We start from the raw sequence: 27,392 nt of genomic DNA, 5'->3' as shown, positions 1-27,392 counted from the left end.
ACTATGACAATAAAATTTTAAAAAATTCAACCTAATTATACCTTCCAGCGTTTGCTCTATAACTCTGTGGGCCACAGTTCCTCAGGTAAAAATCTAGGCATTTTTAAATATCGTGAGTGTTTTCAGTTCTCTCTAAAGCTCTGCTTCAAGTGTTTTTCCTCATCTCCACTGACCTCCAATCCTTTATCTAGAGCCCTTCTTTCTAACCTAAAGGGTACACCATTGTTTAAAAATGAATGAAGAAAAAAAAACTCAAAACTGAAGTTAACATTCTTAACAAATCTTGATTCAATCGCATTGAGAGAATGTTGATTATCACTGAAAGGAAGTGAAGACAATGACAATGAGAAAAGGTAGCTAAGAGATGACATAATAAAAGCAGGGAAAACACTTCCATGAAAAAGAGCATAACCTGAAGCCATCAACGTAAACGAAGAAATCCAAAAGGGAACTTACAGGACTAAAGTTAAAACAACTATGCTGAAACTGAAAAATATGGCTGCTAGAAACACCCTGAAAGAGAAAAACTGAGTTAAGATTACAAGGTTAATCTTTTATCAGAATTGGAAAGGCTGATTATCCAAAATTGTTGCATTTGATAGAATTCAGAGGAACAGAAGGCCATACTGATAAGATTTATTTGAAAAAGTCATATCAAGGAAACACGCCATTATGAAAAGGCTCAATTATATCCTATGTGATCAATTTGCACACAGCAAATCCCCTAAAACAACAATAAACTGATAACATCATTAGTTTTCCTGAAATTAATTGAAGAATAAGCATTGATCAAGATTATAGAAATAACTTTCTCTCTCCAACACCATTAATATCCAGCTGAAAGCAGATTAACCTCAGAGAGATTGAGGATTCTGACCTTACAGCATCCCAACTACTTTTTGATTTTTGTGTTTTCTGGAGTAGGATTTGAATCCACAGGCTTCTGACTCGAACTATCAAATGAACTGCAGGTGGCACTGATTAAAATACATAACTGAAGTCAAGGCACTGAAGGATGCTGGATGACATTAATTCAGTTACCTTAGACTGTTAGTTGACGCTCTGTCAGTATTCCCAATATCGCTTTCAGCAGAATTTATAAAATGATGTTTTTCTGCAAAGACACTGGAGGCTAAAAATCCTTTATGATAATTTCACTTAAAAAAATACTAACAACTGAAAAATCTTTATAAAACTATACTAATGAAAATAAACTGATTTATGAGCAAACATCTTTCCTCTAACATTTTTAACTAACCTGTAGTAGCAAATTTACATCAGAAGAGGGTGGTGTAATCTTGAGCATTTCCTTAGCTTTCAATGAAACTGAAATTTTCTTCAGAACCATCTTTATCACATAATGCCTGCAAATTCTGACCAATAAAAATCTCATCATCCAGCACATTTGTTTGATGTGAGCAAATTCTTTCAACAATGAATCACAAAAAGCTCACTTTATTTCAATAACTTTGAAATTTAATATAATCCCATATTTCAAATGACATGCAAACTTCCTCAAATTTCTAAAGGAAGTCACTCTTCTTAAGAAATAGGAACAAAAGTAGAGCATGTGACCATTCACGGCTGATCATTGGCCTCAATTCCACTTTCCTATCTGTTTCCCACAGCCTTTAATGTTCCTGTAATCAAAAATCTACCCCAGTTTTCAGTATGCTTAAAAGCTGAACATCCATAGCTGCTTGAGTTCAAGAATTCTGAAGAATGATGGCTGCCAGCGAGGGAATTCTTTTATGCTGAAATTATCCTGCTTAGTTTGAGATTTTCCATCAACAGAAACATTCTCCCAGTATCTAACCTGTCAAGGCCCACATTACAATCTTCTAGGGCAATCTGCTATAGCTTCTAGGGCATTTTATGAGGACATTTCTGTTGCAATAAAGACGACAATTTTTAATTTGCTTCTCCAATTACTTATCGCATCTCCAGATTCACTTTATGTTTTTTGTTTGAAGGCACCAGATCTGTCTGAACAGCACAATTCACCTCACACCAGATACTATTTTTCTGTACTTTCTACGATAACTGATCATCTCATTAATACCCTACATTATACTTACTTCAGTATTCAGCAAAGAGGGAAGAAATTCAGTTACATTACTTTAAACATATGTTGACAAACTTAACATACTTACTGTTTTGTTTCGTAGTCGGATAATATCAGACACAGAACCAGCCCCACAATATTCCATAACTATCCAGAGATCCGTATTTTTAAAATAGCTGCCATAGTAATTCACTACATATGCACTGAAAATAAAACAAAATAATCATTAAAAATCATAATTTTTCTATTATCAGCCTCAAAAGAGTCTGATTTTCTCTAAAGTAAACAAAAGAAAGATAAACCAGCCAGCACTGTTCCAAGCCATTTTCCAGCTGTGCATCAACTTTGTTCATTATACTAAAGACCCACCAGGCAAACACACTATCTTCTTGCATTACGTGAAAACTACTAAAGCATTTCATATTGTTATTTATTTTGCACTAAGAAATCCAATGATTTTATGAAGTGATTCTTAAATTTCCAGCAAATGATACGTGAAAACCTAATTTAATTTCAAAATATTTCATCAATTTGGTTATTTCATTATTAATATTTAAACTTATGCTGTAATGTTATAATTCCTTTGTATTAATTTTAAAACTTCCCATCCTTCCACATGATTTGCTCCTCCAGAGACATACAGTTTTTTAACAATTTAGGAAACCCAGGAACAGATTAGTTAACAGTTTGAAGACATACTGCAAGACAATTGGCACATACAACATGACAAAATAGGCCCATGCCTTGACTAAGTAGAATTGTTAATTCCCATAACTCACACAATACAGATCTGATGTTACTGCAAACATTTAACAAAAACTAGCTACTGCCCTATTACCACTGGGGAATTAAAACCAGCTTTTTAAAAAATAAAATTCTGCCCTAAAGGGTATTAGCTTGCCTTTTTAATGAAAGGAACCGATAGGCATTTTTTTTAATGTGAGGACTAACCACAATGCAAACAGCTTCTTTACAATAGAATAACCCCTAAAAATCCTTTACCACATTATCCCAGTGGAACTATTGGCCAAACTTCATGACATAATACATACATAATCAAACTTACACAAAAGCAGCATCAAGTGGATTATATTCCATGTCTTTACGTAAACCGTGAAGACAGATGGCTGAATAATATTACTAAGGATTTGAATGTGCGAAGTATTACATTCCAGAAAAGAAGATTAAATGATGACAGGAACAAATTCAACAGAACACAAATGCCAACTTATCATGGTCTGTTGCATAATGTTAGAAAAGGCAGAGCTGAAATTATACAAACAGAAATATAGAGGTTAATGAAGCTTTTTCAACTAACTTCTCTTCTGTAGTTATATGCAAATGTAAATTTATGTACTCCCGTACCTGAGAAAATATCCAATATATAACAATTCTTAAAGTTTAATTTGGCATTCATCAAGGTTTTAAACTTCCCCATTTCAAATATCCATAAGCTCAAGTTCCTTTACTGATGTTAATAATACTTTAAAGAATAAGAAACAGAACCAGTTGGATTTGAATAGTTAATAGTGAGCATTTGCTTAGATCAATTAATTTATAAAATTCTTTCAGCAAGCATAAGGTACACATTCATGATTGAAGAAATTGGGAGCATTGAGCCAAAATGCAAGTATCATATTACATATGAAACAGAGACTAAAAATGGATGATCAAATTCAAGTTTATTATCATCTGATTGTACATATACAACCAAACAAAACAATTTTCCTCAGGACCACGATACACCCACAAAACACAGTGCATGAACCAAAATATTACCATAAGTAAATGAATAAAATATAATTCAAAATGCATGCAGCACAAGTAAACAGTGGAATATATCGTAAACAGCACACTGACCTAGTGACGAAACTTGGTGGTAGCAGGATATTCATTAGTCTCACAGTCCAAGAGAAACTGTTACACAGTCTGGCAGTCCCAGTCCAGATGCTTTTGTACCTCCTTCTTGATGGTAGTGGGTCAAAGAGATAATGGGATGGGTGATGGGGATCCTCAATAATGGTTTGGGCCCGTTGTCTGCAACTGTAAATGTCATAAATAGAGGTGGGGGAGACCCCAGCGATCATCTCAGTGGTTTTAACTATCCTTTGTAGGGTCTTGCAGTCTGATGCCTTGCAGCTTCCATACCACACAATGATGCAGCCAGACAGGATACTCTCAATGGTGCTCCTTAGGAGGTTGTTAGAATGGGGACAGAGAGCTTTGCACTTCTCAACCTCCTCACAAAACAGTGTAGACGCTGCTGTGCCTGCTTGACTAGTAAGGAAGTGCTGTGGGTCCAGGTTAAATCAAAAAATGTGTTAGTATATCAGAAATTTTCATGTGATAATTGACTAAAAAGTAGCAGCAAAACTGAGTGATAGAAGAGCTCCATGCAAGCTTAAGGCTGCAATTTACCAGATATGTTACTGCTGTACTGAGATGCATGTTAGAACAGCTGATCAGCTGTATCTGTAAACACACTTATGTCAACATAAACAGGTGAACATCGATTCCCTCATGAATCCTCAATGAACCAAAGACCCCTCACTCCTTGCACTTCCCAGGAGGACATTCCATTGTTACTGCGGACCTTAGTAGGAGAGTTCAAGCAAATAGTTCTGACAACCTAAGCACCAGGAGGAAGAGAGTTTGTGATATCAGAAAATATTTTATTCTTTCTAAAAATGCACTGCCGAATCAGTGACTTGTGCGTACTGATTCTATTGTTTTAGATCATTAGATTAGATGATGAGGACACTCGGTCCTCATTTAGTGTCATTTAGAAATGCATGCATTAAAAAATGATACAATGTTCCTCCAGAAAGATATCACAGAAACACAGGACAAACTAAGGCTAAAACTGACAAAACCACATAATTATAACATATAGTTACAACCGTGCAAAGCAATACCATAATTTGATTAAGAGCAGACCATGGACACGGTAAAACAAAATCTCAAGTACCGATAGCCCCATCAACTCAAGCAGACAGTAGAAGGGAGAAACTCTCCCTGCCATGAACCTCCAAGTGCCGCAAACTTGCTGATGCATTGGAAGCACCCGACCGCAGCCGACTCTGAGTCCGTCCGAAAACTTTGAGCCTCCAACCAGCCCTCCGACACCGAGCACCGAGCACCATCCACTGCCGAGCGCTTTGACCTTGCCCCGGCCACCGAGCAACAAGCAAAGCCGAGGATTCGGGGCCTTCCCCTCTGGAGATTCTGGATCGCACAGTAGCAGCGGCAGCGAAGCAGGCATTTCAGAAGTTTCACCAGATGTTCCTCCGTGCTCTCACGTCTGTCTCCATCAAATCAGGATTGTGCACGGCACCCTACTTAATAGATATCATTCACTGGAGTGGCCGTCACGTCGCCATCTTCTCCTCCCACCAGTCACTTACAGTCAATTAGATATTTAATTGACTAGATCTTGAAGCTAAAATTAGGATAACAAATCCCTGTCTGTTTTAGCAGGTGCCAGATTTTGAACTGCCAAATTGCTGCAGAGGGCTTTCACAGGGTTCACTGGGAAGTCCCTTGATTTTTCTGTGCTTTATGCCAAAAAATTACACTTAAATGTAGAACCAATGACTTTCAGAAATTGCAAAAATGGCCTGGAAGGAAGAAACTATAGACCTCGGGAAGGTATCAATAGATTTGTCATGCAGACAGAGAAGTGGCAATTATAAAGGAATCAGAATAAATATGACAAAAGATTTTGGGAAGAAAATGTAAATGAAGGGAATACACAATAAATAGTAGAAAATGTTGAGAAACATACTGGTATTTAAGTACTATACCTTGAAATTAATGGCATTATGATCATTAGATGCAAAGTGTTACCCTACACAAAACTTCTGCCACCTGTCCTGTCTCATTCCCCAATAGGAGATCTGGTATCATATTCTCTCTTGTTGGGTCTCCTATGTACTGATAAAGGAAACTTTCCTGAACACATGTGACAAGCTCTTTCCCATTCAGTATGGAAGTCCCAATCAATATGTGGAAAGTTAAAATCACCTACCTTATGTTTCTTGAAAAGTTCTGCCATCTCTCTACAAATTTGCTCCTCTAAATCCCACGCACTGTGGGAGATCTATAATATAATCTCATTAACTTGGTCATAACTTACTTATTCCTCAGTTCTACCTAAAAAGCCTCACTAGATGAGTTATCCAGTTTGCCCTGCATTGAATTGACTTGACTTTATTTCTTACATCCTTCACATACATGAAGAGTAAAAATCTTTGTTATGTCTCCATCTAAATGTACAATGTGCAATCATAGTAATTTATAATAAATAGAACAGTCAATGTAATATAGATCACTCAGATCAGCACGTTCATCAGTCTGATGGCCTGGTGGAAGAAACTGTCCCGGAGCCTGTTGGTCCTGGCTTTTATGCGGCACTATTGTTTCCCAGAAGGTAACAGCTGGAATAGATTGTGGTTGGGGCGACTCGGGTCCCCAATGACCCTTTGGGTGCTTTTTTCACACCTGCCTTTGTAAATGTCCTGATTCATGGGAAGTTCACAACTACAGATACGCTGGGCTGTCCGCACCACTTTCTGCAGAATTTTGCGATTAAGGGAGGTACAGTTCCCATACCAGGCAGTGACGCAGCCAATCAGGATGCTCTCAATTGTGCCCATGTAGAAAGTTCTTAGGATTTGGAGGCCCATACCAAACTTCTCCAACCGTCTGAGGTGAAAGAGGCACCGTTGTGCTTTTTTCACCACACAGCCAGTATGTACAGACCACTTGAGATCCACGGTGAAGTTTATGCCGAGGAACTTGAAGTTGTTTACCCTCTCAACCCCAGATCCATTGATGCCAATAGGGGTTAGCCCGTCTCCATTCCTCCTGTAATCCACAACCAGCTGCTTTGTTTTTGCGACACTGGGGGGGAGGTTGTTTTCTTGACACCACTGTGTCAGAGAGATGACTTCTTCCCTGTAGGCCATCTTGTTATTGTTTGAGATTAGGCCAATCAACGTAGCATCATCAGCAACTTTAATTAACAGTTTAGAGTTGTGGGTGGCGACACAGTCATGGCTATACAGGGAGTAAAGGAGATGACTTAGTACACAGCCCTGAGGGGCTACTGTGTTGAGAGTCAGAGGGGTGGAGATGAGGGAGCCCATTCTTACCACCTGCCAGCGATCTGACAGGAAGTCCAGGATCCAGATGCACAAGGCAGGGTCAAGGCTGAGGTCTCTGAGCTTCCTGTTGAGCCTGGAATTATGGTTGAATGCTGAACTGTAGTCCAAGAACAGCATTCTCACGTAAGCATCCTTCTTCTCCAGATGTGTAAGGATGATATGTACAGCAGTGGCTATTGCGTTGTCTGTCGATCGATTGTGTTGGTAGGCGAATTGTAGGGGGTCCAGTTAGGGTGGTAGCAAGCTTCAGATATAGTCCTTGACCAGCCCCTCAAAGCATTTGCTTATCATTGAGATGAGTGCGACAGGACACCAATCATTTAGGCATGTTACCTTGGTCTTTTTTGGTACAGAGACAATGATGGATAATTCGAAGCAAGAGGGCACTGTACACTGGGAGAGGGAGAGATTAAAAATGTCTGTAAACACACAGGCTGCGCACATCCTGAGTACTCACCCTGGGATGCCGTCCAGTCCTACAGCCTTGCAACTGTCCACTCGTAAACATCTGTGTACCTCAGCCTCAGAGATGACCAGGTTGCAGATTGTACCGGTAGCTTTCATCGGAGGAAAAGAGTTAGCGACATCAAACCAAGCGTAAAAGCAATTGAGCTCATCTGGGAGAGAGGCCGCGATGTTGGCGGCACCACTACGTTCGGCTTTGAAGTCTGCGATGGCGTGCAACCCTTGCCACAAGTCACACATGCTATTCATTGTGAATCTTGTCCCTGTATTGTTGTTTCACAGCCCTGATAGCTTTGCACAGATCGTAGCTGCTTTTCTTCAGCTTCTGCTGATTGCTGGCAGCGTAAGATTTGTGTCATGTGGTAAGTGCTGCTCACACAGAACTACTGATCCAGGGTTTCTGGTTCGGGAAGACCCTGACCAACTTCTGGGGTACAACATCGTCGATGCACTTCCGGATGAAGCACGTGACTCCATCAGTGAACTCAGAGACATCCTCATCATGGAAGAAATTCCAGTCGACGTCATCAAAGCAGTCCTGCAGCATGGAGGCTGACTGGTTGGACCAACAGTGGATGGTTTTAACTATGGCCGCCTCTTGTTTCAGCTTCTGCCTGTACGTCGGCAAAAGCAGGATCAAAGAGTGATCTGATTTTCCAAAAGCTGGGTGAAGGAGAGCTTTTGCGGAAGGGAGTGTAGCAGTGGTCAAGTGCGGTATCTCCATGAGTGCTCATCTGGATGTGCTAACAAAACTTCAGAGAGACTTCCGTCAGCAACGCTCAATTAAAGTCACCGGCGACCATAAAGGTAGCCTGTCCTTTAACTTAGCACCAAACTTGGTGAACTCACTTTGCAGGACCGCGACCTCCGACTGCTCACCGAGATGTCCCTGAGAGGCAACAAACCATCTGGGAATCTTGCTCTCATTCACAGGACCTTTCTGTTCTCCTAACCAATGAATCCCCTTTCACTACAGCTTGCTCTTCTCCCCCCTCCCTTCTGAGCCACAGAGCACGACTCAATGCCAGGGACCTAGTCACCGGGGCTTTCCTCTGCTAGGTCTTCCCTGAACAGTATCCAAAATGGTATACCCATTGATGAAGAGAACGCCACAGGGGTACTCTGCACTAGCTTCCCATCTCTTTTCCCGCACCTGACGGTCACCCAGTTACTCGTGTCCTGCACTTTGATGTAACTACCTTCCTGTATGTCTATCAACTGGTAAACCTCATGAGTGATCTGGAGTTCATCCAGCTCCAGCTCCAGCTCCAGCTCCTTAACACAGTCTATTAGAAGCTGCAGCTGGATACAGTTCTTGCAGGTGTAGTCACCAGGCGTGCAAGTCCCTGTCTTCCCACAAACTGCAAGTACAGCATTCCAGTATCCTGAATGGCAACCCTGCTCTAAATGTGCAATAAGAAAGAATAAATAATCAAATAAATAAATAATTGTTTGGGGGGTGGGGGGTGGGGGGCGGCGGAGGATCGACCTACAGCCTACATCTCTCCTTGCAGAAGCCTTCATGAGCCATAGCCCAAACTGCCCTCTCCAACACTGGCCCACTTACACAATGGCTGCAGCACTTAAACCTATCTTTTTATGGGTCCTTCCCAAGCACCTCAATATGAGCAATCCAATGACACCTTGGGAACTGTGGCATACAAAGTGTGCCAACTGCCCCTAATTGCTTCTTTTAAACTCTCGCTCCCTCTATGCCATCTGATGACTCCTCGGGACTGCAGCACACAAAACCTGCACTCCTTCCCCTCCCCCACCACCTTCTTATTCTGGCTTTTTCCCCCTTCCTTTCCAGTCCCGGTGAAGGGTTTCAATGTTTACTGTTTATTCTTCTTCTTCTTCTTCATCATAAATGCTGCCTGACCTGCTGAGTTCCTCCAGCATTTTGAGTGTACTGCTCTGGATTTCCAGCCTCTGCAGAAACTTGTGTTTACAATATGAAGCTGTCTAATTTAGTAGAAAAAAAATAAGGCTTCTTTGAACTGAAATGTTAACTTTTTTTAAAATCTTTCACTGGATGTTTCCTAACCTGGTGAATGATTCCATCATTTTCTTTTTTAGATTTAGAATTCCAACATCTGAATCTTTTTGGCTTTTAATTATCAATTTTCATTGATTTGTTTGCAAAGACATTGAGATTCCTCTGAACAGCAATACCTTTCAATCTCCCATAATTAAAAATTAATCTTCCCTTCCAAATAGATGGCCTCGTATATTCCTACAGCACATCTCCATTGCCTTGTCTTTCCTCATTCACTTAATCTGCCCGTATCTTCCTCAAGCTTCCCTGCATCCTCTTCACGGGCCACACTACTTCACAACCTTGCTCATTAGCAAACATGGATCTTCTCTTCCAAGTTATTGAGATAGGTTATGAAAAACTGGCATCCAAGCAGCACAGTCTGCAGCACTCCACTAATCATTTTCTGTCTGTTAACCAATCTTCAATGCATGCTAGAATATTTCACCAATAATGTGTGACCCAATTGTATATATAATTTCATGGGGCACCTTTTGACAGGCCTTCATAAGTCCAGATACACCATGCAAACTTTTTTCTTACCTATTCTGATAACAACTTAAAAATCTATGTAAATAACTTTAAAATATTCATCAAAAATCATTATTTTTATGAGTATCTCAAATATACTACTTTCATGAATGACTCTTAATTTGAACAGAATCAACCAATGCAGTTGAGCAGATCCTATAAACATATGAGAATCCAATCCCTATCACTTTAATGATTCTATCAGTGCCCACTGTACCATCTAAATGGTGTGTGGCAACTCATTCCTGATACTTTTTCCTGTTTCAGGAAATTGAGCTCGTTGTAATTATAGTACCTTTTGGAGATACAAGTCGGCTCCCTGGTTTAAGTTAAACTTCTAAATGTACACTGCCAGATTCACGACATACTTTGAGGCAGCAGTAAAAGCCCACCCCTACCCACAAGCAAATCTGTTGTATGTAAGCTGAATATTAAAGCACAGGAAACACATTCAATACTAATCATTCCAAATACTTCTGAAATTTGCACAAAATCGACTGAAATATTTCAACACTCTCAAACCATATAAAACTTAACAATGGGTGGAGCTCAGTATACACATGGAAGCATGTGGAGAGCTGTAAGAATTCACTTTGATGCCAAACAGTATAAACAAGGTTCTGCCTCTTACTAAAAGATTCTGCAGTTGCTGGTCTTGGACCAGTAGCAACCGGACAGAATAATGATGGCAAATTCTAAATTGCAGTACCAAAATAGTTTATTTAAACACAAATAATTCATCAAAATATGATTGCTCAAAGCATGTTCAATGGGAACTATGAAAAAGAATGAACAAATAAAAGGAAAAAGAAAAGGACAGATGTTACAAACCCGTATCACAGCAACTCTAAAAGTCTTGATTCAAAAATAGTGAAAAATGTTGATCTCTGTAATATTCTGGTTTTACGTTTTGACTAAATCATAACACTTAGGGTTGAACATCTGTAAAATACACTATGTTGCTAAGTGGAATTGCCACATTCCACTACTCATACCTGTCACATTGTTGCATTATTGAAATTTCCTTAATAATTTCCTGTAGGTCAGATTCCACTGGCACTTGCTTTATGGCAACAACTTGTCCTGATTCTTTATGGATTGCTTTAAAAACACTACCATAAGATCTGGAACAAAGAAATGGAAAAGGATTTTTTTTTAAATATATACTAAATAAATTAATAGTTAATATAGGACTTATATATTTGCATTTATGTACATTAATCTGTTTAGTCATGTAACGGCTGAAGTAAATACAACTAAATTCAAAATATTGCCAAATATTTCAATCAGCCCATGCCAATCATGAACAATTTACCATTTGTTGAAATAACAGACAATTAAGGCAAATACCAATTTCCTTTAGCACAGTCACCTTTATTAAACTGTTGCAATGAAAATTAAAACAAGGAAATTCATTTGAATTACTCAGCTAATCTGCATTTCTCTTGCATCCTGAATGAAAATGGGCCAAAGGATCATTAAAAATCACACATCAAGACAAAAAGGAAGAGAGCTGCTGTGGGGGACTAACAGACAGATTTTAAGCAGTTTCATAGGTTGGTATATTAAAGGTTAAAGAACACCTTCAGCCCACCAAGTCCACGCCAATCACCAACTGCTAATTTTTACCAATCCTATATTAATCTCAATGCTTTTATTCTCTCCATTTATTTTTGTTCACCAGCTCCCCAAAACTGCACAGCTGATAGGATAAACCTAGCTTGGGAATAAATCACAGATGCAAAGTGGAAAGTTTCTGACCTTTGTCCAATTTAAAACAACTGCAATTTTTATAATGTTTCTGCAAGGTAACTACAAAGACTTCTATTCAATTACTTCCAAAACTACTTAAGCTTCAAATCCAATTTTCCAAAAACAATCATATCTCAGGTAACTAAGTTGACTAACAAAATCACTCACTTATTAAGGACTATTAGTAATGAAGAACAACGTTTAAATGATTAACATGATTGACTATAAAAAGCAATATATACTGTAATGACATAAAAATATAATAATTTAGCAATAATTTTGATCAATTAAATAAGTGATAAAAACACCATTCTACAGCTTTTCAGAGAAGAAGAATAAAACACTGGTAAATTGGTTTGCATATTGCAGGGGAGGCAAAGAAAATGATGGTTAAAATTTGCATCAGAAACCTCGGCACATAAGTCATTACAGTGTGAACCCGGACTATTCAAGCCATGTTAGTTTACAGCAGAATAACAACTCCAGTTTTCTGTAACAGCAGAATAACAACTCCAGTTTTCTGTAACAGCAGAATAACAACTCCAGTTTTCTGTAACAGCAGGAAAGGATCCAGAGAATACCATTTCTCTGAACAAAATCTGAAACATTATGCCACTCACCCTTCACCAAGCTTTTCCAGTACATCAAAAACTTCTTCAGGCTGTTTTGTGAGGCTGTCTTCACTCAGTTTCTTCAACTTGCTAAAAAAAAATTAAAGAAGTCAATGCAGTATGGATTAAGATATGCACCTTTTGCATACACTCCTAAATACCATATACAATTATCGCCATACAGATCAAATTCATCATAAAACAGATTCACCTTCACCTCTTTGTCACTTCAACCGATCACCTCCCAGCTTCTGACATCATTCTTACCCTCTCCCCTTCCTCATTTGCTATCACCACCCTCTCACCTGCATCCACCTATCAGCTGCCAGCTCTTGTTCAAGCCTTTCTTTCCTCCTGGCTAACTCCCTTTTTTTCCAGTCCAGAGGAAGGGTTCTGACCCAAAACTTCAACTGTCTATTTCCCTCCACAGATACTTCCTGAACTACTGGGTTCCTCCAAAGTTTTATGTGTTGCTACTAATACAACAATATGCTTGTTCCTAAAATATGATTTTTACTTGCAATTAAAAACAGAGATTATCCACATTGTAAGACTATAAAAGATAAACACTGGTTTAGATTTATTGAGCTAAATATATCCCACTAAACCTAATGGACCCATTTTCATCTAAGGCCATCAACGTATCCTTCTATTCCTTTCTCTCCATGTTTAGTGATGCCTTTCTTTAAATAAACCAGGCTTCATTTGCACTAACTGTTTCTGTACCAAAAGGTCTTCTATTCTGAACATACTATGCAGTTTTCCTGGAATTTCCTAAATTCCCAAGTGATTTTAATGCTGCCAAATCTGATATAAATGCTTTGCAGCTTCATTTTTCTTCCTATTATCGACAAATATGCCTCAAAAATACCCCCAAAAAATTACTTTAAAGAGACAAATTTTAGAATAACATTTGTCAACACCTCAAAACATGGAGATTATCAGCACATCTTTATAATCTTCAACTTTCAATGTGTTCATCACATTTCCACTAACACAGTAGCGCAGTAGTTAGCACAACACATTACAGTGCCAGCGACCCGGGTTCAATACCCACCACTGCCTGGAAGGAGTTTGTACGTTCTCCCCGAAACCGCATGGGTTTCCTCCAAGTGCTCTAGTTTCATCCTACTGTCTAAAGACGTACCGATTGGGAGGTTAATTGGTCATTGTAAATTTTCTTATGATTAGGCAAGAGGTAAATCGGAAGTTGCTGTGCTCTAAGGGCCGGGGGAGGGGGTGGGTTGGTAGGTGGGTAGGTATATAGCTCTCCAACAAGGTCAACTAATTGATTAGTCATCATTCCCTTCAAAGGCTCTACAGTGGACAAATTACTTCCTACTAAAAATTCCACTAGATGAAGGAGAAATTACAAAGGAAGAGCACAGTTTTAAGATTCAAATAATAATGATACCACTTGTTTATTTGTGTGCACTAAATATTGCTGCATTTGATGTTTCCTCAAAAAAAACTATTCAGCATAAAAAATAAATTAGTCACAACAGTACATTTCCATTTTGGCTCAAGCAAACTGCATTTATTCAGATCTCACAGTCGAGAAAAGTTTTCAATTATAGCATCTAAGATATTTCCAACTTTGAGCCAGCAATTTGGCCTATTTTGCCTGTGCCAGGTCCATGATATCACGCCACTGGGCCCCTGTTCTTCAGTGCTTTTTTAATATTTATTTACTATCTCTTTAAGTTGGGGTTCCCAACCTGGGGTCCACAGACTCCTCAGTAAGGGTCCATGGCATAAAAACTGTCACATCCTTCGTCCAAAGAACACAAAATTTATCTACTTCTGCTATAACACAGAGGCCATTTCCCAACTTTTGCAGTAGAAAACTTCCACCCAAAAACAGATATCTAACAAACATCAACCAAATCATGCACATATGTATTTCTCTGTAGAACAGACACCCAGGCTCTCTACACTAAATTAGACTCATGTTTCAGGCTGGGAATGTTTGTAGCCCTTGAGCATCCACTCTCTCATCTACCACATAAGGAAACCAACAATGCAAACATCACTAAGACTAAGACAGTCATACGCATACTGAAATTTTGTCACATGTTTATGATGTCAATGGTATTTTCTTGAGTACACCGTCACAAATAAGTTATAAAACTTTAGATATTAATGGACTAAAACAATTATAATTCTTTCCCAATGTTTCTGTGATAATGAAAATAAAGGTCAGTTTTACTGCAAAGCTCACTTTCATTATGAATTGTTATATTTGTAAATGAATAATATCGATGCATCAAGAAAATAGAATCAACTGAATCGTCGCAAAAGACACAAATTAAAATCACCTGAGATTGAACATGGCTTGGACCCAAATCCAAGTCACGTCAAATCCATTTTGTGTGCCCAAAATGGAAGATAAAGTGCTGGACTCAACTGTACTCCAGGCCTCATTGCATCAGTACAGGAGGCCACACAGGGTGGGGCACAACTCTCCCAACCATCGAGGACATCTTCATGAGGCAGTATGTCAAAGAGGTAATATCCATCACAATGGGTCCTCACCATCTGGGATATGCCCTTTACTCATTGCAACAATCAGGGAGGTGATACAGGAAGCCTGAATATTCACACTCAGTGACTTAGGAATAGCTTCTTTCCCCTCTGGCTTTATTTTTGTAACTCATCATCATTTTCATGTCCTTTCACTGTACTGCTGCCATTAGAACAACAAGTTTCACGATTAATCTGATCCTGATAATGAAGTGGGAGACAACAGGAAACTCAGGGTCATCACTGCAGACTGAATGCAGAGTGGTGACCCAATCTACATTTAGTTTTGCTTTTGTAGAGAAAACCACATTGTGAATACCAGGTGCAGAACACCGGATAGGAAAAATTGTAAGTAAACCACTATTTCATTTCATAAGACTGATTGGGTCCCTCTCTGCAACTGCAAACCAAAATGCCCAAAAAGGGTGGTTGTTGAGAACAGATGAGTGGACCAGGAACTAGTGAAGGGAATACCCCCTTGAAATGCTTAAAGTTGAATAGGGGAAGATGTGTCTAGTGGTGTAAATGCTGAAGATAGTGGAAAACGTAGTGAATAACCTGTTGAGTAATGAGGCTGGTGGGGTGTAAAGGAAAGAAACCAAGGGAACTCTATCCCTGCTCTTGTGAGGAAGCTGTATCATTAGAAATTTGTCAAACTGGACAATAACACGTTTTTCATACGCAAGGAAATTGGATTAAAGTTGGACAAAGCCAATTAAATAGCAAAAAACTTAAAACCTGAAAATCTGCAAGATCATAATTCTTAAGTGCTAACACTGTTACTCTCTTCACACTTTGCCTAACTTGAGCATTTCTAACATCCTCTATTTATATTGTAAATAATTGAGCTATCAATCAGTCATACAATCAATTTGTGCAAACAAAAATAAATTTGCTCTAATCACTGCAAGATGGATCATTTAAAACAAAACACCAACAGAATTTCTAAATAGTGAATGCCGCCAGAAGTTGAATTCTGAACAAGTATCTCATTACTTCCAAACAGTATTTATTACCTTTTCAGCTCCTTCAAAATTACATTGTGCAAAAAAATGTTCTCAACAATTCTACTGTAGAAAATTATTTTACTGATTCAAAATATCAACAGATGACCTGTCAATGATCTGTGCAGTTGCGAAAACATTGATTTGCTCAATAATTAAATGTCAGAGGAATAATGAAATAGTAAGTGCTATAGCACATGTGACAAATTACATCATGGTATGATAGAGCAATTCAAATGTGCAGGAACAGAAGAAGCTGCAGACAATTGTGGACCCTCTCCAATGCACCATAGACATACTGCATACCTTTGTATACCTACATACTCTATACCATTGTAGCCATCATCAAAGACTCACATTATATAAAGCAGACCATCCTTTCACAGTTATCATTGGGCAAGAGGGAGAGAAGTCTGAAATCCCATACCACCAGATTGAAGAAACTCAGGGTGGTATATGGTGATATATATGTACTTGGATAATAAGTTTACTTTGAACATAGTAAGCTACTTCAATTTAGCAACACTATGACCACTTCGGTCACTTTGCACTAAAGTGGAAATTTTTTGACTAATTGTGTTCTTTCCTTCAGAAAATTGTGTATAATATTTAATTTCTGTTTTTCTTATGAATGCTGCTTACCTGATGCCACATGCCTGTGAAGCTGCTGCAAGTAAGCTTTTCACTGAATTTGTGTATACATGTACTTGTGCATATGCTACTAAATTTGACTTTGATTTTCCAAAACCTCACTAAAATTAGTATTGATTACAGTTAAAACAACCATTAAAAAAAACCCTTTTCATACTCCATCATTTATTTCTATTTGGTGGCTGATGTAATAAAGTGACTACTGAATAAGAACTTTCAGCGTTTAACATTACATCCTAATGGTCTCAGCTCAAAATGTTGACGACTGATTCCTTTCCATGAATGCTGCTTGACCTGCTAAGTATTTTGTATGTTGCTCTTGATTTCCATCATCTGCAGAATTCCCTGTCGTTATTATTGTGGGTTTAAAATCTACTTCAGCGACCTGAACACACAACCCCTTGAAGGCACGTTACAATGTCAGGGTAACAGATTACATACAGGAAAAGACAAAGTTCCTAACCCTGTGATAGTACTGTATTAATTCTTCAGAGCAGGGTCCTCTGCCAAACCATCTTCAGCTGCTGTATCAATGACCTTCTTTCTGTCATAAAGGACATTTGCTGATAATCACAGCTCTTCACAAAATGAAGCAGTTCATCGTACACACAGCAATACAAAGATAGACAACACTGTGCCAAGGTTGATAAGTGTAAAGTCAGATTCATGTCACAGAAGTGCTTGTCAACAACCATCCCAAAAGTGGTTTTCCTCTGACGTTGGGTGAGACCAGAACTAGAGGTCATGGATTAAGGGTGAAAGGTGAAATGTTTAAGGGGAACATGAAGGGTGACTTCCTCACTCAGAGGGTGGTGAGAATATGGAATAAGCTACCAGCGCAAGTAGTGGATGCAGGTTTGATACCAACATTTAAGAGAAATTTCGACAGGTACATAGATGAGAGCTATGGCCCAGTACAGGTCAGTGGGACTAATCAGATTAATAGATCCACCTAGACTAGATGGGCCAAAGGGCCTGTTTCCATGCTGTAGTGTTCTATGGCTCTATGACAGTCCAATCACATACCACTAACAGTCAATACTCTTAGGTTCTCCACATCTTGCAGGTCATCACTGACCAGAAACTCAACTACGATATACACATTAATAAAAACAACAACAATCCAAAGTAACACACATTAAAGTTGCTGGTGAACGCAGCAGGCCAGGCAGCATCTCCAGGAAGAGGTACAGTCAACGTTTCAGGCCGAGACCCTTCGAAGTCCTGACGAAGGGTCACGGCCTGAAACGTCGACTGTACCTCTTCCTGGAGATGCTGCCTGGCCTGCTGCGTTCACCAGCAACTTTGATGTGTGTTGCTTGAATTTCCAGCATCTGCAGAATTCCTGTTGTTAACAATCCAAAGTGTTTTTTTTTCCATTTCTCTGTGCATTGAGTGGTTCTTGGTCTTTTTTAATAGATTCATTTTGGTTTCTTGTTTTGTGGCTGCCTGTAAGGAGATGAATCTCAAGGTTGTATAATGTATACATCAATAATAAACATACTTTGAACTTTAAACTACAATAGAAGGTATCCTGTGGAAAGTGACACACTTCCTTTCATCTACAAGATTTATTGCAGGATTATGACACTCTCCATGGAGTCCAACACTCAAGAAATGATATTCTAATCAAAAACAGGCCAAGCCCATAAATGGCATTCCCTCTATGACCATAAAGACCTTTACTAACTGTTCACCGTAACTGTAAAATGTACTACTAGCCACAAAATACACTGCAGATAACTTAACCTATTCCAATCTTACCATCAAGAGGAACAACAGAAGCAGGCACATGACTGCACCATCATCTGCTGGTTCCTCTCAAGTTGCACACCATCCTACCAAATATCAGTGCAGATGTATCTTAGGCAGAAGGACTACAGCATTTCAAGATGGCTCGCGCAAACTTTACAAGAGTAATTAGGAATGGCAATAAATGCCAGCCTTACCCATACTGTGAAAAATTGAAGAAGAAAAAAGTGAAAATGCTGGAAATATTCACACTTACCTGTGAGAAGATAAAATTAGCATTTCAACTGAAAGACCTTTCAAAATGATTCTGATTTAGGGTTTTATACCCAAAATATTAGTAGCCTCTATTCCTACATATGCAGCATGACCTGCTTAGCATTTCAATATGTTTGGTTTTTATTTTAGATTTGCAGTTATTTTGATTTTCAAGTAATAAATACAACTCCACAATGTTATCATAGTTTATTTATTCCACTGAGTTTTAATTCCGCCATTGTAGAGGGGTTCAGATGCATACAAAGAGAAAAGGGGAGGTAGAATACCTAATGTTCTGGCTGAATATTTTTCTTCAAATAGAACAGATGAAGTGGTGATCAATAATTGGTAATTTATTTGCTTAACAAGTTATTTTATTTCAGAGAATTCCATTACATACAAGAGGCACTTTATGCTTTCAAACATTATTATTTATTAATGCATGCCTTTAATATCATTTGCCATATTGCATTTAAGGAAATTTCTCTTCAAAATATGCTCCAATATCCTTTTATATTTACATAGAATTCTTTAACTCTTTCAGGTTTCTCCCCCCACTACAATCTTCAGTGGCTGAATGCAATCCACATCACTGCTTTAGGTCTAAATCTCAATTTTCAGCCACTTGCTAAATAAATGACAAAATCTAAATGCACTATTAGGCATTTCTCACAGGTTATGGTCACACATCTCCCTGCGGATTGTTTCAGACAGTAATTGGTAGATCTCAAATATCAAGTTCCCTAATCCCCACCTCAGCTGGAGATGATTTATGGTACCTAAGTGCAGAAAAAAATACAAGTACTCAAGTCTGAGAGAACTTACATTACTTAAGTCCCATCAGGAATTATTGATCAAGATTAATTGTAATTACGAACACATTCTAATTTATACGATTGTAGTAGCAGTTAGCAACAAGACCCTAACCTCACTTAGCACAAATACATACAGAAGAATCAGAATCAGGTTTAGTATCAGATTTAATATCGTGAAATTTGTTGTTACAGGACCAATCAATTGTGACAGTGGAAAAGTGTGTATGGAACCAGAGGAGAGAGCAGAGGTACTTAATGAGTACTTTGCTTCAGTATTCACTACGGAAAAGATCTTGGCAATTGTAGGGATGACTTGCAGTGGACTGAAAAGCTTGAGCATGTAGATATTAAGAAAGAGGATGTGCGAGAGCTTTTGGAAAGCATCAAGTTGGCTAAGTCACCGGGACCGGACGAGATGTACCCCAGGCTACTGTGGGAGACAAGGGAGGAAATTGCTGAGCCTGTGGCAATGATCTTTGCATCATCAATGGGAACGGGAGAGGTTCCGGAGGGTTGGAAGATTGTGGATGGTGTTCCCTTACTCAAGAAAGGGAGTAGAGATAGCCCTGGAAATTATAGACCAGTCAGCCTTACTTCAGTTGTTGGTGAGTTAATGGACAAGGTCCTGAGAGGCAGGATTTATGAACATTTGAAGAGTTATAATATGATTAGGAATAGTCAGTATAGCTTTGTCAAAGGCAGGTCGTGCCTTACAAACCTGATAGAATTTTTTGAGGATGAGACTAAACACATTGATGAAGGTAGAGCAGTAGATGTAGTGTATATGGATTTCAGCAAGGCATTTGACAAGATACCCCATGCAAGGCTTATTGAGAAAATAAGCCAGCACGAGAGGGCACAGTTTTAAGATGCTTGGAAGTAGGTACAGAGGAGATGTCAGGGCAAAGTGTTTTTTTTAAAACGCAGGGAGTGGTGAGTGCGTGGAATGGGCTGCCAGCAACTGTGGTGGAGGCAAATACCATAGGGTCTTTTAAGAGGCTCCTGGACAGGTATATGGAGCTTAGAAAAATAGAGGGCTATGGGTAACATTAGGCAATTTCTAAGGTAAGGACATGTTTGGCACAGTTTTGTGGGCCAAAGGGCCTGTATTGTGCTGTAGGTTTTCTATATTTCTATGCAGCAGGTGAATGTTGCAACACTTAATACTAAAAATTGTAAATTACAGTCTATATATATTTTAAAAAGTTAAATTAAATAAGCAGTACAAAAAAAGAAAAGAAGTGGTGAGGTAGTGTTCATGGGTTCAAATGTCTATTCAGAAAACTGTTGGCACAGAAGAAGAAGCTGTTCCTGAATTATTGAATGTGTGCCATCAGGCTCCTGTACCTCCTCCCTGCTGGTAGCAATAAGAAGAGGGCATGCCCTGGGTAATGGGGACCCTTAATGATGGATGCCACCTTCTTGAGATCACTCCTCCAAGATGCCCTGGATGCTGGGGAGGTGAGTGCCAGTGATGGGGCTAACTGAGTTTACAACCTCCTGCAGCTTATTTCCAAACTGTGCAGAGCCCCCACTCATATTCGACAGTGATGCAGCCAATTAGAATACTCTCATGGCACATCAGTAGAAATTTGTGGGTGTCTTTGCTGGCTTACCAAAACTTGTCAGATTCCAAATGAAATATCGCTGCTGTCATGCCTTCTTCATAACTGAATCAATACATTGGGCTGAGGATAGATCCTCACAAATGTTGACACTCTTGACAAGTTGAAATTGCTCACCTTTTCCACTTCTGATCCCTCATTGAGCACTGGTGTGTGTTCCCTTGTCCTACCCTTTCTGAAGTCCACAATCAATTCTCACTGACATTGAGTGCAAGGTTGTTGCGACGACAACACTCAACCAGCTGATTTATCTCACTCCTGTACGTCTTCTCATCACCACCTGAAATTATGCCAACAATACTTATGTCATCAGCAAATTTATAGATAGCACTTGAGCTGTGCCTAGCCACACCGTCAAGGGTGTAGATAGAGTATAGCAGTTGAGGTTTTTGTTGGCTATCAGCGAGGTAAAGATGTTATTTCCGAACTGCACAGACTGCGGTCTTTCATTGAGTAAGTTGAGGATCCAGTTGCAGAGTAAAGTACAAAGGCCCAGGTTTTGGAGTCTTTTGAACTGTAGTAATGATTGTGTTAAACAATGAGCTGGAGTCAATAAACAGCAGCCTGACACAAGTATTAGTATTGTCCAGATGATCCACAGCCAATGTGAAGAGCCAATGATATCGCATTCAATGTAGACCTGTTGTGGCAATAGGCAAATAGCAGTGGGTCCAGGTCCTTGATTAGGCAGAAGTTGATTCCAGCCATGATCATCACAGAAGATGCGAGTGCAACTGGACGATAGTCATTGAGGAGGCTCACTTTGCTCTTCTTGGGCACTGGTATGATTGTTGCCTTTTTGGAGCAAGTGGGAACTTCTGACTGTAGCAATGAGAGATTGAAAATGCCTTTGAATACACGCGCCACGTCGTTGGCACAGATTTTCAGAGTGTACCCAGGTACACCACTGGGGCCAGTTACCTTGCTAGAGATCACGCTCTTGACAGACATTCAGACGTCAACTTCTGAGGTAGAGATCACATGGTCACTGGATGCTGCAGTGATCCTCATAGCTGTATTTTTATCTCCCTTTCAAAGCGTGTATTGAGATCATGTAGGAGTGATGATTCGCTGCTATTCACGATGTTAGGTTTCACTTTGTAAGAAGTAACAGTCTGCAAACCCTGCCAGAGTTGATATGGATCTGATTCTGCCTCTAACCTCAATTGGAATTGTCCTTTTGCTCTTCAAATAGCCCTCTGTAATTCATTCCTAGCTTTCTTGTATAGTACTGGATCAACATACTTGAACACCATAGATCTAGCCCTCAGCAGACTGCAAATCTCCTGGTTCATCCACAGCTTTTGTTTCAGATATGTACAGTATGTTCTCATAGGCACACACTCATCCACACAGATTTTAATGAAGTCACTGACAATTGTGGTGTATTCATTCAGACTCAAAGATGAATCCCTGAATACTGTCCAGTCCACTAACTCAAAACAGTATTATAAGCGTTCCTCCACCTTGTCCATAGCTTCTTGGTTCACTCGACTGATGCTGTGGTCATTGGCTATACTCAGGGAGTAGAAATACAGCCATGTGATCAGACTTTTCCAAAGTGTGGACATGGGATGACATGGTAAGCATTCTTGATGGTGGTATAGCAGTGGCCCAGAGTGTTGGCTTCTCCAGTTCCACAAATGACATATGGCACACATACACATTCAAATGAACACCCACTCAAGTCATTTTGAATCCAAGGTTAAACTTAATATCAAAGTACAGTCGGCCCTGCTTATCCGCGAGTTCCGCATGCGCAAATTCAACCAACCGCGAATCGGGAAAACCCAGAAGTTCTCCCTCCAGCACTCGTTGTTCCAGCATCGTTCACCTCATGTCTCGTTCGTTCGCTACTTAGTTTCTGTGAAAAAATGGCTCCTAAAAAGCAATTGCATGGGCAAAGCAGTTCCTCAAAGGCTAAGAGGGAATCTAAAGTGCTATCTCTCACCAAAATATTAGAAATATTAGATCTTTTGAAAAGTGGCATGTCGCATTCTGAAGTGAGCTGTAAGGTCGGTAAGAATGAATCGAGCATTCGTACAATAAAGCAGAAAGAAGCTGAAATTCGTGGAAGTGTTAGTGCTAGGGATGGCTGGCTGGCTATGTAAAGCGCTACAGCCTCAAGAACTTAAAGATCACAGGAGAATCGGCATCTGCTGATGCCGAGGCAGCATCGGCGTTCTCAGAAGAGCTACGATGGTTGCGTCTGTACTGAACATGTACAGACTTTTTTTCTTGTCACTATTCCCTAAACAATACAGTATAACAATTATTAACATAGCATTTACATTGTATTAGGTATTATAAGTCAACGAAACAGAAACACTGAGAGCAGCAGGTCCTGTGCTGCTCTGGGTCCGAAAGTACACCCGCACGGAGGCAGGTTAAATAAGGGACTTGAGCATCCGCGTATTTTGCTAACTGCAGGGGGTATCGGAACTAATCCCTCACAGACTGTATACAACTCTGAAATTCTTCTTCTCCAGGTAGCCACAAAACCAAGAAAAGAATGGCAAAGCAATCATTAACCCCAAAATCCCCCTCTCCTGCCCAAAAACCAGATGAAAAACAGAACAGGATCACCGACCCACCAAATAACTCCTCCCCTGCACGAAAGAAAACAGGATCAGGCAAAAAAAAAGAATACAAAAAAAACTGTAAGACTGCGGGGGGGGGGGGGCGGGCGTTAAAGTCCACTGAACACAGCCCAAGTCCATAACAATATCCAAAACACAAAAACCAGGGTAACATTCTCTGGGCACAGTGACAGGGCACACGGGGAAGGAGGGAGCAGCAGAGCAATCCGACCAGCAATCAGAAGGCAGTTTACACTCTCCACTAGCACAGCAATCCCACCAGCAACTAAAGCAGTCCCCCTTCTCCAGCAGCAGAGCAATCCCAGCAGCAATCAGAAGGCAGTTTACCCTCTCTGTTAGCAGAGGAATCCCACCAGGAATCAGAAGGCAATTTACCCTCTCTTGTAGCAGAGCAATCCCACGAGCAATCAGAAAGCTATTTACCCTCTCTGGTATCAGAGGAATCCCACCAGCAATCAGAAGGCAGTCCCCCCTCTCCAGCAGCAGAGCAATCCCACCAGCAACCAGAAGGCGGTTTACACTCTCTGGGAGCAGAGTAATCCCACCAGCAATCAGGAGGTAATTTTCGCTCTCTGGTAGCAGAGTAATCCCAACAGCAATCAGAAGGCAATTTGCCCTCTCTGGTAGCAGAGCAATCCCACCAGCAATCAGAAGGCAGTTTACACTCTGTGGGAGCAGAGTAATCCCACCAGCAATCAGGAGGCAATTTTCGCTCTCTGGTAGCAGAGCAATCCCACCAGCAATCAGAAGGCAGTTCACACTCTCTGGGAGCAGAGTAATCCCACCAGCAATCAGGAGGCAATTTTCGCTCTCTGGTAGCAGAGTAATCCCACCAGCAATCAGAAGGCAGTTTACCCTCTCTGGTAGCAGAGCAATCCCACCAGCAATCAGAAGGCAGTTTACCCTCTCTGGTACCAGAGCAATCCCATCAGCAATCAGAAGGAAATTTACCCTCTCTGGTAGCAGAGCAATCCCATCAGCAATCAGAAGGCAATTTACCTTCTCTGGTAGCAGAGCAATCCCACCAGCAATCAAAAGTCAATTTAGCCTCTCTGTCAGCAGAGCAATCCCATCAGCAATCAGAAGGCAGTTTACCCTCTCTGGTAACAGAGCAATCCCACCAGCAATCAGAAGGCAATTTACCCTCTCTGGTAGCAGAGCCAACACACCAGCAATCAGAAAGCAGACCCCCTCTCCAGGAGCACAGCAACCCCAACAGCAATCAGAAAGCAGTCCCCCGTCTCCAGCAGCAGAACACTCCCACCAGCAAGCAGAAGGCAATTTACCCTCTCTGGTAGCACAGCAATCCCAACAGAAATCAGAAGGCAATTTACCCTCTCTGGTAGCAGAGCAATCCCACCAGCAATCAGAAAGCAATTTACCCTCTCTGGTAGCAGAGCAATCCCACCAGCAATCAGAAAACAATTTACCCTCTCTGGTAGCAGAGCAATCCCACCAGCAATCAGAAGGCAGTTGACCCTCTCTGGTAGCAGAGCAATCCCACCAGCAATCAGAAGGCAGTTTACCCTCTCTGGTAGCAGAGCAATCCCACCAGAAATCAGAAAGCAACATACCCTCTCTGGTAGCAGAGCAATCCCACCAGCAATCAGAAGGCAATTTACCCTCTCTGGTAGCAGAACAATCCCATCAGCAATCAGAAGGCAATTTACCCACTCCAGTAGCAGAGCAATCCCACCAGCAATCTGAAGGCAATTTACCCTCTCCGGTAGCAGACCAATCCCACCAGCAACCAGAAGGCAATTCACCCTCTCCGTTAGCAGAACAATCCCATCAGCAATCAGAAAGCAATTTACCCACTCCAGTAGCAGAGCAATCCCACCAGCAATCTGAAGGCAATTTACCCTATCTGGTAGCATAGCAATCCCACCAGCAATCAGAAGGCAGGCCCCCCTCCAGCAGCAGAGCAATCCCACCAGCAAGCAGAAGGCAATTAACCCTCTCTGGTAGCAGAGCAATCGCACCAGCAATCAGAAAGCAATTTACCCTCTCTGGTACCAGAGCAATCCCACCAGCAATCAGAAAACAATTTACCCTCTCTGGTAGCAGAGCAATCCCACCAGCAATCAGAATGTAGTCCCCCCTCCCCAGCCGCAGAGCAATCCCACCAGCAATCAGAAAGCAGTCCCTCCTCTCCAGCAGCAGAGCAATCCCACCAGCAATCAGAAGGCAATTTACCTTCTCTGGTAGCAGAGCAATCCCACCAGCAATCAGAAGGCAAATTACCCTCTCAAGTAGCAGAGCAATCCCACCAGCAATCAGAAGGCAGTTTACCCTCTCCAGTAGCACAGCAATCCCAACAGCAATCAGAAGGCAATTTACCCTCTCTGGTAGCAGACACATCCCACCAGCAATCAGAAGGCAATTTAGCCTCTCTGGTAGCAGACTCATCCCACCAACAATCAGAAGGAAATTTACCCTCTCTGGTAGCAGAGCAATCCCACCAGCAATCAGAAGGCAGTTGACCCTCTCTGGTAGCAGAGCAATCCCACCAGCAATCAGAAGGCAGTTTACCCTCTCTGGTAGCAGAGCAATCCCACCAGAAATCAGAAAGCAATTTACCCTCTCTGGTAGCAGAGCAATCCCATCAGCAATCAGAAGGTAATTTACCCTCGCTGGTAGCAGAGCAATCCTACCAGCAATCAGACTGCAATTTACCCTCTCTGGTAGCAGAGCAATGCCATTAGCAATCAGAAGGCAATTTACCCTCTCTGGTAGCACAGCAATCCCACCAGCAATCAGAAGGCAATTTACCCTCTCTGGTAGCACAGCAATCCCACCAGCAATCAGAAGGCAATTTACCCTCTCTGGTAGCAGAGCAATCCCACCAGCAATCAGAAGGCAGGCCCCCCTCCAGCAGCAGAGCAATCCCACCAGCAAGCAGAAGGCAATTTACCCTCTCTGGTAGCAGAGCAATCCCACCAGCAATCAGAAAGCAATTTACCCTCTCTGGTAGCAGAGCAATCCCACCAGCAATCAGAAGGCAATTTACCCTCTCTGGTAGCAGAGCAATCCCACCAGCAATCAGAATGTAGTCCCCCCTCTCCAGCCGCAGAGCAATCCCACCAGCAATCAGAAAGCAGTCCCCCCTCTCCAGCAGCAGAGCAATCCCACCAGCAATCAGAAGGCAATTTACCTTCGTTGGTAGCAGAGCAATCCCACCAGCAATCAGAAGGCAATTTACCCTCTCTGGTAGCAGAGCAATCCCACCAGCAATCAGAAGGCAGTTTACCCTCTCCAGTAGCACAGCAATCCCAACAGCAATCAGAAGGCAATTTACCCTCTCTGGTAGCAGACTCATCCCACCAGCAATCAGAAGGAAATTTGCCCTCTCTGGTAGCAGAGCAATCCCACCAGCAATCAGAAGGCAATTTACCCTCTCTGGTAGCAGAGCAATCCCACCAGCAATCAGAAGGCAGTTGACCCTCTCTGGTAGCAGAGCAATCCCACCAGCAATCAGAAGGCAGTTTACCCTCTCTGGTAGCAGAGCAATCCCACCAGAAATCAGAAAGCAATTTACCC

General features: G+C 40.9%; 1 protein-coding gene across 3 annotated transcripts in view; it reads right to left on the bottom strand.

Moving 5' to 3' along the window:
- stk3 (serine/threonine kinase 3 (STE20 homolog, yeast)) overlaps positions 1-27,392 on the bottom strand; it is a 581,025-nt gene that overhangs the window by 394,199 nt on the left and 159,434 nt on the right. For 2 of the 3 annotated variants that reach the window (XM_063059845.1, XM_063059836.1), the window contains exons 2-4: positions 12,637-12,717; positions 11,260-11,388; positions 2,154-2,268 (exon numbers count right to left, since the gene is read on the bottom strand). In XM_063059845.1, coding sequence (XP_062915915.1) covers positions 2,154-2,268; positions 11,260-11,388; positions 12,637-12,717 — 325 coding nt within the window. Of the gene's footprint in view, positions 1-2,153; positions 2,269-11,259; positions 11,389-12,636; positions 12,718-21,369; positions 21,423-27,392 lie in introns of those variants that run through there. The other variant, XM_063059856.1, reaches the window with a different exon arrangement.

This window comes from Mobula hypostoma, chromosome 1, assembly GCF_963921235.1.
Source record: "Mobula hypostoma chromosome 1, sMobHyp1.1, whole genome shotgun sequence".
NCBI lineage: Eukaryota > Metazoa > Chordata > Chondrichthyes > Myliobatiformes > Myliobatidae > Mobula > Mobula hypostoma.
This window is presented reverse-complemented; position numbering and strand designations above follow the sequence as displayed.